The following is a 14699-nucleotide window of genomic DNA, read 5'->3' on the forward strand; positions in this document are numbered from 1 at the left end:
TACAGAGCTGAACACACAGTAGGTGTCCAATAAATTCCCATCTTCCCTTCCTTTCTCTCCACTACACTATCCACAAACCACACAGCTCACAGGGACTGAGAACATGAAGAAACACGCTGCCATGCAAGGTAACAGAGGTCGGGATAGGTCAAGGGAATTTCAAGTCTCTAAGTCAACAAAGTACTTACTGGACTACGCTGAATTTCCTATTTAATTCCAGAGATAGCATTCAATTTTCTATTCTTATTAAGAAAAATTAAAGAAAATTTAATAGCCATGACTTTACTTGGCATCAGAAAACTTGTATTGTTTGTAATCCAAGCAGATGGAATTTAACATTCCAAACAGGTCAAGTCCAGAACTGTCCCTTATAGCTGGGTTTTTCCACTTGAACTACCATTCTATGCACAGAACGTAACAAAGCTGGATATTCACCACAGGGTAAGACTCCTGACTATATTCAAGTTTCTTTCAAGCAACATTAGGTCATGACTCTAAAGGAAAACGGGGCTGGGGGTGAGGGCTGGGGTGTCTTTTTCTAACCCAAAATAACTTATTACAAAGGAAAAATCAAGGGTGGTATTTTAAATACAAAAGACAAAGAAACTTAATTCAGAGTATATTTACCTATAATCACAAGTCTGGACCACAAGTGATGAAAAGTTATGAAGCCAACAAATTTAAGAAAAAGTTGGTGTCATAAGTACATAATAACCTATGAAGTGCTGCTGAAATCTTTCCTACAATCACAATCACAAGTTCAATCATTTGATATAATCATCATCTAACCTGCTCTCATCTGAGAAAAACCTGAAACTTCTTATTTAAAAATCTAGGCTTTAATTTTACTTAGAACTGCAACCTATACTGATTGCCAGAAACAAGACAAGTGACGAAGAGCAGGTCTCTGAAGCCTGCTCTTCAAAGCCCCAGCTTTGTAACCTGGGCAAGTTACCTAATCACCATACACCTCAGGTTGCTTATCTGCTCAATGCAAACCCAAAACAATTAAATTCTAGGTTGTACCTTACATTTTGCAAGTCAATTAAAATGTCTTTTTAAGCATCATGGAGAAAATGAACCACAAACTACTCAATCACTTTCCCAATACCAATTTACAGGAAATACAGGGGACAGAAAAACATATTAAATTACACCACAAAGGTATAATCAGCAAAATCCAGACTGTAGGGAAACTCCATGGACTGCAGCAAGTCATGTCTCAGTTTGGGCCAATGAGATGCAACTGGAAAGTCTATAAGCAGCTTCTTGAGAGTCCTTAAAAGAGCGAGACTAGAGTCTCTACCCACTGAAAGCAATGCAGATATGACAGCTTAAGCTTAAGCAGCTGTCTTGAACCATAAATAGATGTCAGATGTGAGAAGAGTGAGACAGCAAGATAGGAGGCACAGGGTCCTTGAAGGCGTTCAGGCCATAAAGCTGCTGCTCTGAACTGCCTGCCTCCAGACTTCTTTCACATGGGAAAAAAATCCCTATCTTATTTAAGTCCTCACTGTTTTTGGAGTTTCTCTCATTCACAGCATAACCTAACCCTAAGTGGTAGACAAGTTAACGATGAACTCCTGAAAAAGCAATTCTCACTGAGGGATACACTGTGTGAACCTTAACCCTCAATGGCTCTGATTCACTCACCCATTCATTCACTCACTCATTCACTCATTCATTCACTCAAAGGGTCTGATGCTCACTCACACAACTCACCCAACAAAGGATCAGTGAAGTCCAGCTGTGCTGACGAACAACAGGGTATAGAATGGGACTCAAGCTTGCTCTGCATCCACAGACCAATGGTTTCCTGAAACTCATAATGTATGCGCTCCATGTTCAAATACTCCATCCACAGGTCCTAAAATGGAAACACAGGACTTTAACTTTCAGAGATGAATCATATATTTACATATAAAACTATATATTTAACTTTAAAGTGAACCCATAAGTTTCAATGTGAGGTGGTCCACTCCAAGTTCTCCAAGGATTAGGATGGATAGCATTTAAAATGGGCACTCTAAGGAATTCCCTGTGGTCCAGTGGTTAGAACTTCGCACTTCCATTGCCTAGGGCCCGGGTTCGATCCCTAAGATCCTGCAAGCCGTGTGGTGCAGCCAAATAAATAAATAAATAAATGGGCACTCTAACAACTTTAGGAACCTCAAAACTTTGACTGTGTAGCATGATTGGAAAAAATAATTCCAACAGCCTCAGTAAATGTATACTTATAAATTATATACGTATACTACTGAACTAATAACTTACAAGACACAGGTAGGAAAAAAAAACAGAAACTTTACAGAGATAAAAAATAAATATATTGAAAATCATTGGATCTGGATTATATCAAGCCATAGGTCCCAATACCAATTTACAGGAAATACAGGGCGCAGAAAAACACATTAAACTACACCACAAAGATAGAATCAGCAAAATCCAGACTGTGGGGAAACTCTATGGACAAACTACCCAGTTTCTTCAACAAATAAATTGCAACTTAAACAAAAAGAATAGGGGAGGACCTACAGATTTAAAGAGATTAATAAGAACTATCAACCAATCACAAAATGCAGACTCTGATTCAAACAAACTGTAGAAGTAAAGAAAAACAAAACTTTTATGACATTTGTGAGAGCACTGGAAATTTGAACACTGCCTAGGTATCTGATATTAAGAAATTACTGGTACTATATTTCAGGGGTAAATGCTCTTGGGTTATGTTATTTTTTTTAATCTTCATCTTTTAAAATGTATATCAAACGCTCTCTAGGATTAGCTCCAACATGGTGGTGGGACTGGATGGGCTACAGACAAAGCTAGACACATGATACATGCAGGCAGAAGAAGAAGGGCATGTCTATCATACTATTCTGTTTTTCTGTATGATTGAATTTTTCATTATAAAAGTTAAAATAAGTAAATAGATATGACTGACAGAAAAAAAAATAGAAATAGAAATTCCAGTATTCTCCTCCCACTCTCCAGTGAGCTGTCTTGCATATTCTGAACAACATATTTCACGCTGGTGATGACTACATATTAGAATGGTTGACTGCTTTTAGTGAAAAAGAAAATCAACTATCAATCAACGCCAAAAACTACTTCAAACAGTAATAGCTGATGAGCAGATATGGACTACTACGGTTTTGTGGATGATGGTTTTCTTTCTTTCTTTTTTTGTTTTCCCTGATTTTGAGTGTTCTAAAGGATACCTATAAACGTAAAAATGTCTCGGGCTTCTCAATTAGCACACTCCCACAAAGTCCTAAATAATTATTTCCAAACCAACCAAGGCACGAGGTATTCCAGACTCAGAGAAGCAACTCCAAAGTCATCCTGATCACAAGCGTGAATCTTGGATGCACCAAATTATTTGAGGTGCTGTACCAGATGCTCCTACTGAGTACACATATCTCCTTTAACTGAGGGCTGGATGTCACTTTCTCCACCTCTGTGCTCAAGTACTGTTGCCAGAGGCTAACAACTAGAGAAGAATACTGAGAATTAACAATGGGTAAGCAAAGATGTTTCAGAAACCACAAAAAGACAGAACAACTCTGAACCTAAATTACTGACTCAAACTATGAGCTATAAAATCAAATGGCCAGCAAAAACTAACATAATATTGTAAAGCAATTGTACTCCAATAAAAAATTTTTTTAAATAAATAAATAAAATTTTTTAAAAAATCAAATGGCAAGCAACGATTTTTTTTACAAAAGAAAACAATTAACCGTGCAGATGCTGGGGAATCAAGATAACTATCAGAGAACCAAGAAAGCTATGATTAATTTTTTAAAACATTGACCAAGTACCTACTACATGCGAATTCTTAGATAAGACCCTGGGGTGTGGAGTACAAAGAAGAGAAGCGTATGGACCTGTACTCAAAAGATTTCAAGACACCATGATTACCTGTGTATTTTTCCTATTTCTCTGGCCCTGTGCTCTCAGCCTTATTTCTCTCCGCCTTATCACGTTATTTCTCACAGTTCCATCTTCAGTCCTCTTCTTAATCCAAATACTCTATTACCATTACATCCACATTTCCTACACTGCCCCATTCCTGAACTCTAGACCTGTATGCCCCCTCCCCACCAACTCTTTAATAAGAGAGCTCCTTGAAGCTGCTCAGGCACTTCTTCCAGTACTCTAAACAGCATCTTCAGCTGCCTAAGCTACAAATTCGGAAGTTTTTGCACATCTAGTCTACCCTACAACTGTATCAATCCTAACCTAAAAATCCTATTGATTCTGCTAATTCTTCTTCAATATATTTTTAACTTATCCATTTACTTAACTACTCCTATTTCTAAAACTCTCCAAACAAAGACTTTGGAAAAAGACTTCCTGCCAGTAAAGTCCTCTCTGCCACTCCGCATCACCATATCTTCTTTTCAACCTGACAAACTCCCATTTCTCCTTTAGGGCTCAGTACAAAAGTCACACTCCAGCCTCAGTCTGAATCATGTTTCCTAAGTTCTCTATGTTTCCACAGCACCCTGTGCATTCCACTCCCACAGTCTTCATCACCAGATGTAATAATTATTTAGTCCCGCATTTGACAGTAAGCACCTTGAGGGCAGAGACTGCATCAAGTTTCTTTCTATATCTTTGGTATTAGATGCCTGAAACTTTAAAGGCATTCAATAGATATTCATGGAAGGAAGGGAAGGAAAGAAAAAAAGAAGAAAAGAGAGGAAGGAAAGACAAAGAAAACATAAAAAAGTCAAAGACATCTACTAGAGATGAAATAGTATGTACAACGTGGAAGCAACTAGGTTTAAAGACCCAAACTGAAGTCTCTCAAGTCTTAGAGGATCCTAAATCCCATCCAATGTTGGGGGTCAATGGCCAGTAGAGTTCAGCTCCTAGAAAAAAGAAACTGGAACAGGAGAGAGACGTCTACACACACACGCACATACACACACACACACACACACGATGGCTACAGAAGCTTAGAGAAAACATAAGTTTTGGCCTAAAAAAGACCATACACATCTTTGTTTGGGTACCAGGGACCCGAATAGATTAGAATATGTGAACACTAGAACTGTCTCCAAAAGGGCAACCAAAACTGTGACAGTTACGAGTAAGTCATCTCCAAAAGCAAACAAAGGTGAGCTCCCCATCTCCTCCATGCTATGTGTTAACTTTCTATACAATGTATGAATCTTAACAAATTCTTCCACTGAACTTTTTACAGGAGTAGAGATGACTGCTTAGAAGTGTTCAGCTGCTGACAATTTAAAACAAGGAAGAATACAGTTTGAAAAAAGGCTGTGTTTATGAGGCTATAGAAGGTCCCAGCATGAGCTTCAAGCCTTCAAGTGAGGCCACAGTGGGGCCGGAGATTCAAAAGGAAATATCCCCTCAAAAAAAATCACTTATATACTGACAAAACCACAAAAACAATGACCACCCCAGTGACCCCCATTTCTGTATCAATAAGTGGTTTCACCATTAGGTTATAAAAGTGACCAATTCAAATTACAGTTAGATATGCTAAGAGAGACATTGCCATAGTTTCACCTGCTGATTCTGCATCACTTTTGCTAGCCTGTGAATATCATAATGCTTTGGCAGAGAAGGGATATACGTATCTCCTTTTTGAAAATTCTCATCTTCTAGCCATAATATATATACATTGAAGAGCCTAAAAGAAAAAAAAATTATGTAAAATACAAAAAGATGTGCAGGCAAATGAAGTTTCTTACATCTCTAGGAACACTGGCACTAAAAGATAAAAGTTTGGAAGCACATAACATGGAAAATGTTTCCAACAGTCACCACACTCCCAAGAAGGGCCAACAAAGGAGAAAGGTCACAAATCATTTAAATACGACGCAATAATTGCTAAAACAAAAGGTGTGAAGAAAAGGCTCTGTGAACTCTATTACCAAAGAGGGTTAAATACAGTACACAGAAAACATAACTGGAGAAGGTGACTTTAACTGGAGAAGGATCTGAATTTCGAGCTTTTCTTTCCAGGGCAATCCAGTCACAGTGAGCTTTGGTGCTTGGAAAACTTTAGATAACATTCAAATAAACACCCTCTGTCTTTCAGAGAAAACATTAAAAGCCATTTTAAACTTATGCATTGGAAGAACCTGACAGCTTTAGGCTCAATGACAATCTCCTGCCTCAAGGAATCATAAACACCCTGTTCCCATGAAGAAGGAACAGAACAAAGTTAAAAGCAGGGAAAAAAAAATCCTCTGTTTTCCTGTAAAAACTTTTTTAAAAATTTAATGATGCTTCCTTTGTTTTTATTGTGTTTTGTTTTTATAAGGAACACAGTCTATTTAGCTCAGATCCCTGGAATTTTAAGCAGCTGTTTGCGGCACAAGGTACCAAAGTGGTCTACAGCACACAAATTACACACAAAGTACTGGGTGGGGACCAGGAGGTGTGGCTGAGCTTTACTCAGTAAAGTGGAAAAACACCACCTTTACCCTGGCAGCAGTCTATGTAGGAAGAGACCCAGGGACAGGGCTTTGAGGCTCTTAAAGGGGAGAGGTTGAGACAGAACTCTCTTCCAGCTTCTAACTCGGTTATAGGTCTACTTTACAACATGCCAAAGGAAGGCAGAAGGGAACATCAAAGATTTTCTCAACTGATCTAAATGTTCAAAGATAAAGCCTTCCCACTGGTTGAGCCCGCCTAAAAATAAGTTTTCCTTCAAGCAAGGAAAAGACAGGGAGAAATCATTCTGGAGGCTGAGAGAAGCCTAAGGCTTTGAGGTCAGTCAAGCCTGAAGCCTGAGTGCTGGATTGAAACACTGTCTGAAGCTGGAGTGCTGGACTGAAACACTGTGTTTCCTCATCTAGACATCTGTATTCATTTTGTATTCAGAGTTCATTATTAACGGCCATTTTTTTGTCTTATTTATAAAACTAATAACTGGTTTACATCAAGCTTATAAACAAAAGGTGAAAGGATCAATCCAAGTGTGAAGGGGACACAGACTTACCTCAGAGTCCTTAACCTTTCAGGGGATGCAAATATTGAGCCTATTTTTAGAAGCAGTTTTGGAAGATAATGAATCCACCCCACCCCAGGTGGATCCCAGAATCCCCTTAAAGAACCCTGCCTAGGTTGTTTATTTCTTTTAGAGAACTATCTTAACAGGCTTTACTAGTTGTTAACCTGCTATGATCACTTGTTTGGTTTGTTTCTGTTATTAAATAAAGAAATAGAAGAGGTCACCAGCCCTCTGGTTTAAGAGCTTTCACTCAAACTCCAGGCACTTCACAGAGGTACATTCAAATTGCTGATTCACTTCTTATAAGAAACAAAAAAGAGAAACATTACAAAATGCACACCTATAGTCAAAACCACCTTCCATATTCAGTCTAACAGGTAAAAAGAATAACATCCAGCAGCTGTAACACAAATCAACAATCCAGCAAAAGTACCTGTGCTGCAAACAACAACATAAATGGCTAAATAGCCACACCTCACCTCACGAGTTCCGTGTGCAATTCTGGTGAAGTAAGGTAAGCAGGGGTGCCAGCCTGGCTCGCTGGCAGCCCTTCACTGCCCTCTGCTGGAACGCGGAGGGCCTTGCTCGCAGCATGGTGGAAGTCAGCCACCTCAGTCAGGCGCCTCTTCATTTCTTTCAACAAATTGATATAAGTAGGGCTTTGAAAAAACCTTCTTCCAATACAACCATCTATGGGTAACCTTAAAAAATGCAAGCACAGATCACAACAGGATCAATCCAAGATGCTCTTTCTATGTGACACAAAATTACAGTCCATTAACAAGTCAATTTATTAAATTAATACATATTATTTCTACCTCAATGGTTATAATGAGGCCCCAACAAGACGATGCATATAAAAGCAGTTTTTAAAAGAATGAAATGCTATGCAAATTCAAGATACTGTCACCACTTAGAGGTACAGAAGAGACTAAAGATAGTCCCTCTTCTTAAAGAACTTGCAATCTGGTAGAAAACAGAAGTGAGGAAGAATTAACATCTGTATGTTTCAAAGGGGTAAGTTAAGGGAGTGCAGGTGAACTAGAAACAGAGCTGGAGCCAGACAGCAATGGTCAGTGACAGTGAGCAGTCACAGCTGGCCAGAGTCCCTTCACATCCAGTGGAAATGCTGGAACCACCCCCAGGCACTGCCTGGCCTTTGTCCACAGCTGTACTACCCATCACAAGACCTCTCGAACAAACCCCACCACCGCCACGCAAGCAGCCTCAGTTTGGGCAGTCTCCCTCCGTTTGCATCTCCAGAGGCTCTCTGCTAAACCTGCACAGTCCCAGGGTGTTCTCTTCACCAAACTGGGTATGGGGGTGGTAAAGAGAGAGCTGCCACAAGAAAGCCTGAACTCAGGAAAGGTCTAGTCTAACAGATGTGAAACAGGAAAGGAGGAAGGCTCCTAGCCAGAGGATGACTCTAACTCCCATGCCACAGTGTGAGAACACACAGCAGCAGGGCAGTGCAAATGCAAGAACTGATTCACAGAAACTTACTACTACACTGGGTACCATACCCATATTGTGGTCCTGGGCGGTGAAGATACAGGAGGAAGAACTTCTGCCAAACGAGCGGCAGAAGAGGATGGTCAGAAGGCGTGACGAGAGCCTGGTGGGCCCAACGATAGATCAGCAGCCTCTGGAGGGACGGGACGATGGGGAGCTTCAGCTGAGCCTGGGCTTTCTACAAAAGAGGCAGGCTTTGAGCAAGCACAGAATGACCACAACTGCAAACAGTCTGCTCTTCCTAAGTGATTCCAATGAAACAATGACCATCGTGTTTTCGATTCAATAAGAAAAAAAAAGTCATATAAACCTTACTTCTCCAACCCTCTAACACTTTAACCTTCTCAGTACCAAGACATGTGGGGCAGATTTTTCCCATCAAAAATTTCACAACTGGACTGGGTCTTAAGCATCACCTAGTCTAATCTCATTTCCATGCCTTTCCATTGCTTTGCATGTAAAACACTGTAGTGCAGGGATAATATCAAAGACAAAGTAAATTCTACTGTCAAACTTTATCAACCTCTTGAAAATTTAGATTTTTTTTTTCCCCCACACTGAACCGCCAGGGAGGTCCCCAAAATTTAGACTTTAAATGGATGTTCAAGAATGATAAATCCCTTGACAGGTTCTGAAATCCAAAAGCAAAGTCTATACTACAGGATCCTAAAACACAAGGTATTTAATTCTAAAGCCTCATTCCAGTCTTTCTCACACTTTAGTGATCAGCTAGGGGAATTTTAAAAATAAATTCCAAAAAAAATAAATAAATAAATAAATAAATAAATAAATTCCAGGTCCCACTCCAGACTCAGAATCTCAGAAGTTGGGGTCCAGAAATCTGATTTTTAACAAGCTCTCTAGGGGATTCTGATGCATCAAAACAAGCGCAATCCCCTTCATACATGCAATGAACGTAGCCTCAAATTATTAGGTTGTAACTATCAATGTTAAACGAACCTTGGGAAGAAAGTATACACTTCAATTACACCGTGTTAAGCATTAGCTTGGTTATTGTGCTTTCCAAACATTCACAACAAAAGAAAACACAGAAGTTCAAAAGCTATAAGTGAACGCATCAGCATCATAGTGTGAACCACCTTCTACCACTCAAATGCAGAACTGCTATTTGCACCTTCAGAGCTTGGTCAGGGGTAAATGCAGAGTTTATAACCAATTCCCCTTCAACAACTCTTCGGAGCTGGGAGTCTTCTTCAAAGATGGATTCCATGTTCAGGACTGTCCATGCAAACCAGACCTACAATGACACCAGGTAAAGATGAGGGGAATGAGCTGCTAACTCAGACAGACAAAATACATCCTCATGTTCCACAAATTAACATCTTTTCTATCACAGACTCAATCACCATATTTATAGTTCCTAAAATTAATACATTGTTTTTATACCTATTTCTACTCTTATCACAGACATAAGTTTATATAAAACAGACCATTGAAAAATGTTAAATTCCTTTGCAAAGGCTACTTTAGTAAAAGAGGATATTTGTTGCTCAACAATATTTGGTGGGCAGATTCTGTATGCACGAGCGACAGGAAAGAGAGCCAGACATGAGCTCTGCCCTTAAGTTTTCCATTCACTAGAGGAGACAAGAGTAATATAAGTAAACAAAATGTAAAGTGAGAAGTGTGCGTATTGAATCAGGAGGCAAGTGCTATGGGAAACCAGAGGAGGGAGGGTGAGATCAGAGAAGGTAATATATCAGAGAAGGCTCTATGTAGAGACTGGAGGAGAAGGCATGCCCGGTAAGAGAATCGGCTAGGCAAAGGATGGAAACGCCAGAGGTGTATGCAGATAGCAGCATGGAGTTTGTTTCAGCTGGATCACAAGAGGTGTGAGGAAGAAACAGAGGAAAGACTGTGATAGGAAGTTGAAGGATGCTGCTACTGATTTAAGTGATAACACAAAGACATAATTGGACACACAAAGTCCAAGAGGTGGTAATAACGATGAAACCAATGCTCCGAATTAATGATAATGACGGCAACAACAGTACCACCCAACACCTAGTGAGCCCTGCTCTAAGCACTACACATGCAGGTGCAGCCATTACTCCCATCTGACTCTTGAGGAAACTGAGGACAAAGAGGCAGACCAGCTGCCCAAGGCACACCTGCTAGCAAATGGCAGAACCAAGGCTGAAGCCGGGGCAGTCTGGCTCCAGCATCCACTCTTAACTACGCTGCCCCACTGCTGGGCAGGCTCTGCAGCCAGGCGGCTGGAGTCTGATCATGAGCTGTCTGATCCTGAGCCAGCCACTTGACTCCATTAAACCTCAGGTAACACCCCTGTAAAGCAGGAGTAGCAACAGCACAACCTGGGCAGAGGGCTCTTGTGAGGATTAAATGAAAAAGTATTCTCATGCATAGTAAGTGCTAATAGATATTAGATATTTTAGACTATTAGTAATGTAGGTAAGGATGATAATATTAAAAGTTCACAGAGATAACAAATGGTCTGTGGTGGGTGTCCTACCTGAGTAGGCGTGGCCAAGCCCTCCACAAAAGAAGGAGTGATGTTGCCTGCCACGATCCAGCTCACCAAAGAGGAGAGCAGACTCCGGTCACAGTGGTAGCCCAAAGCATTCTACACCACGGGGGAACATGTGGAGCAGAGAGAGGAGGCTTTTAAAAACAGAATCAATGAGCTTTTTAAGAATTTCTGCAATTATCTTACTCCAGTGGAAGATTCTGGTAAGATACAGATTTCAATAATTAGTCCACCAGCAGCAATAATCCCAGGCAGCACATTACAGCCAAACATAACGAGCAGGGCTCCCCTCGGGGTGTCCTTCCTTAGGCTTTAAGAGGACCTTCACTAGTGGACTAAGGTCACTGGGTAACTCACCGTTAAGGCAGTGCTTTAAAAAGGCAGTGGCCATAGAGTAGTACTGAGAAGAGTGCATGTTGGGGAACCTCCTTAGAAGGCTACTATCTAGCTGATAACTGAAAGATAAATTCTCTAACAGGTTTACCTTATGTTGCTGGTAGAGCAATTTCTGCACACAGTCTTCCTGCATCAGCTGAAAAGCTGTTTTACACAAATGGTCCATGAGGAAGAGGATGGGTTGTTCTCGGTACCAAAGATGTTGGCTTATAAGAGCCTGAACCCAAAACTCCAATACGGCAACCGGGCCCACTTCATTGGGCTGAGTGCTTACAGAAATGTGAGCCTACAGAGAAAGGACTCAGGTGATGTGAAAGGTAATAACCAGCCTCCCATTTTAAAACACAAATAAAATAACATCTACCTCCACCACAAAAACCAGATCTGTTGACTTCCTTGGCCAAAAACACTGTGCCAAGTGCTTTGAAATGACCAACATATAGACGTGCTAGCACTAGGGGTGTCTGATTGGGAAGGCAGGCGAGGGTGTACTCAGGGGCTGACAGGGTCCTGACCTGAATCATGCTGTTGAGAAGCTTCACATTGTCCCCATGGCTGGCTCCTGTTAGGTGCTGTGCCACCTTGTGGGTGACCTGCTGTGTGACACCCTGGGGGACACCGCTGTCCAAGTGCAGGAACAGGAGAAGGTATGACAGAAACCTGCCAAACACAGGACAACACACTTTACCTTCTAATCAGGAGTCAACAGAATTTTCAGTGACTAATTACTTATGAGAAACAGAAGAATACTGACATGGTCCCATTTTTAGACCAAAGCTCTATTCAGGGATTCTGATAAATCTCTGGAATTTCAGAAAAATAAAGTTTTCCAGTTTGCATTGGTTAAATCTACCCACCTACAGACATATAGTGAACAGATCTAAAACACATAAACCCATGCAAATTAAAGAGCATGAGAGGAAGAAGACATGCAGATGGCTAACAAACACATGAAAACATGCTCAACATCGCTAATCATTAGAGAAATGCAAGTCAAAGCCATAATGAGGTATCACCTCACTCTGGTCAGAATGGCCATCATCAAAAAATTTAGAAACAATAAATGTTGGAGAGGGTGTGGAGAAAAGGGAACTCTCCTGCACTGTTGGTGGAAATGTAATCTGGTACAGCCACTCTGGAAAACAGTTTGGAGGTTCCTTAAAAAACTAAAAATGCAACTACCATATGACACAGTAATCCCACTACTGGCCATATAACCCAGAGAAAACCATAATTCAAAAAGAAACCTGTATCATAATGTTCATTGCAGCACTATTTACAATAGCCAGGACATGGAAGCAACCTAAATGTCCATCAACAGATGAATGGATAAAGAAGATGTGCACATATATATAATGGAATATTACTCAGCCATAAAAAGGAATGAAAATGAACTACATGTAATGAGGCGGATAGACCTAGAGACTGTCAGAGTGAAGTAAGCCAGAAAGAGAAAAGCAAATACCGTATGCTAACTCATATATACGGAATCTGAAGAAATGGTACTGATGAACCCAGTGACAGGGCAAGAATAAAGATGCAGATGTAGAGAATGGGCTTGAGGACACGGGGCTGAGGGGCGGGGGGCGAAGGGGAAGCTGGGACGAAGTGAGAGAGTAGCTTAGACATATATACACTACCAACTGTAAAACAGATAGCTAGTGGGAAGTTGCTGTATAACAAAGGAAGATCAACTAGATGATGGGTGATGCTTTAGAGGGCCAGGACAGGGCAGGTGGGAAGGAGTCGCGGTAGGGAGAGGATATGGGGATATATGTATAAATACAGTTGATTCACTTTGTGTACCTCAAAAGCTGGTATAAGAGTGTAAAGCAATTATATTCCAATAAAAGAATGTAAGCTTAAAAAAATAAATAAAGAGCATGAGAGGGAAAACACCCAAAGTGCCACTCTGTCCCCTCCCCACTCGCACTAACAAGAGCAGAGATATCTATAGAATCACTCTGCAATCCTTCATATGGGACACTGGTGGGAGGAGCGGGGGTAAATATCACCCTGGTTCCTTGGGTGCACCAGGCTCCATCCTCTCTTAGGGCCTTTGCTGGGTTTTCTGCCTGAAACACTTTCCCACACCTAACGTGGCAAACTCCTACTCATCCCTCACGTCTCATCTGCAATGTCCCTTCCTCAGAGGAGACTTCCTGACCCCTCCCCACAACCTAAAATATGTCTAACCCATTAATCTCTCTCATAGCACCGTTGTTTTCCTTCATGGCCCTTAAAATTGGTAACTCCATCCTGAGGACATGATAACTTCCCATGTGTCTGAGGGCAATGCCCAACCTGCGTACAGACGGGGGCAGCACAGAGGTTACTGGTGAGTGAGCGTGCGTCCCATTTCAAAGGAGCCACAACACAGGCCAAACTCCACTCTAGTAGAAAGGAAAAGCCATGACAGGAGAGGCACAATGAAGCCCTGTAAGCATTCAGAGGACAGAGTTAGTGCAGGCGTTAGAGCGGAGATGGAGAGATACAGAGGAGGAAGCATTTGAAATGGAGCCTAGAAAGATTCACCTTTACTCAAAATTTAACATTGGGGGGAGGGGAGGGGAACAGACCATCCAATTTAATTTTAAAATCTCTCAAAATCACAAAAATCTGAATACAATTTATTAAAATTGTTCCAGGCACGCATCAAACTTCCTGTGTATCACTTAATCCTTACATTCAGCCTGTTTGAGAAATGGCATTATCTCATCATACAAATAAAGAAACAGAGGCTCTGAAAAGTGAAGGAACTCACCTGTGTCCACACACTAGAAGAGTGATGGAGGGAGGACACAACTCACACCTGACCACCCTGAAAGCCGTGTGCCAACCAGAACACGAGTGGTCCCAGACTTGCTTGGTGCCTAGAGTGCTAATTTCACAAAAAAGGTCCCCAGGTCCTAACCCATTCCTACTGAAGCAGAATCTCCAGGGGAGGAGCTGGGAACTCATACCTAATAAGCTCTCCAGGGTGATTCTCATCCCCAGGCCAAGTGTGCGACACCCTGTTTGAAATGACACACAGCGGGAAAACTGTAATGTCCCCCTCATGCCTTTGGAGGTACTACCTGTCCCCTGCCATACAGGCCTTCTCCACATCAGGCCTCACCTCCCCCTTCCTCACTCTTCAAAAGGGCCCAGCCAGATGACCTCCTCCCAGCTCCCTGGACAGGTATTTCTCTTCCCACCTCTATTCCTTCACTCATGCTTTTCACTAGCCTGGTTGGCCCTTTCCAGATCCTCCTCTCACTCCCTAACGATGCAGAAAAAACCTTGTCT

At 41.3% G+C, this 14699-nt stretch overlaps 1 protein-coding gene across 2 annotated transcripts in view; it reads right to left on the reverse strand.

Annotated features, from left to right (window-relative positions):
* The window catches only part of EPG5 (ectopic P-granules 5 autophagy tethering factor), a 120684-nt gene that overhangs the window by 48310 nt on the left and 57675 nt on the right, over nucleotides 1-14699 (reverse strand). For both annotated transcript variants that reach the window (XM_057698547.1, XM_057698546.1), the window contains exons 18-25: nucleotides 11927-12071; nucleotides 11500-11697; nucleotides 11001-11111; nucleotides 9642-9764; nucleotides 8518-8684; nucleotides 7474-7695; nucleotides 5542-5665; nucleotides 1723-1867 (exon numbers count right to left, since the gene is read on the reverse strand). In XM_057698547.1, coding sequence (XP_057554530.1) covers nucleotides 1723-1867; nucleotides 5542-5665; nucleotides 7474-7695; nucleotides 8518-8684; nucleotides 9642-9764; nucleotides 11001-11111; nucleotides 11500-11697; nucleotides 11927-12071 — 1235 coding nt within the window. The remainder of the gene's footprint in view (nucleotides 1-1722; nucleotides 1868-5541; nucleotides 5666-7473; nucleotides 7696-8517; nucleotides 8685-9641; nucleotides 9765-11000; nucleotides 11112-11499; nucleotides 11698-11926; nucleotides 12072-14699) is intronic.

Source organism: Hippopotamus amphibius, chromosome 11, assembly GCF_030028045.1.
Source record: "Hippopotamus amphibius kiboko isolate mHipAmp2 chromosome 11, mHipAmp2.hap2, whole genome shotgun sequence".
Lineage (NCBI taxonomy): Eukaryota > Metazoa > Chordata > Mammalia > Artiodactyla > Hippopotamidae > Hippopotamus > Hippopotamus amphibius.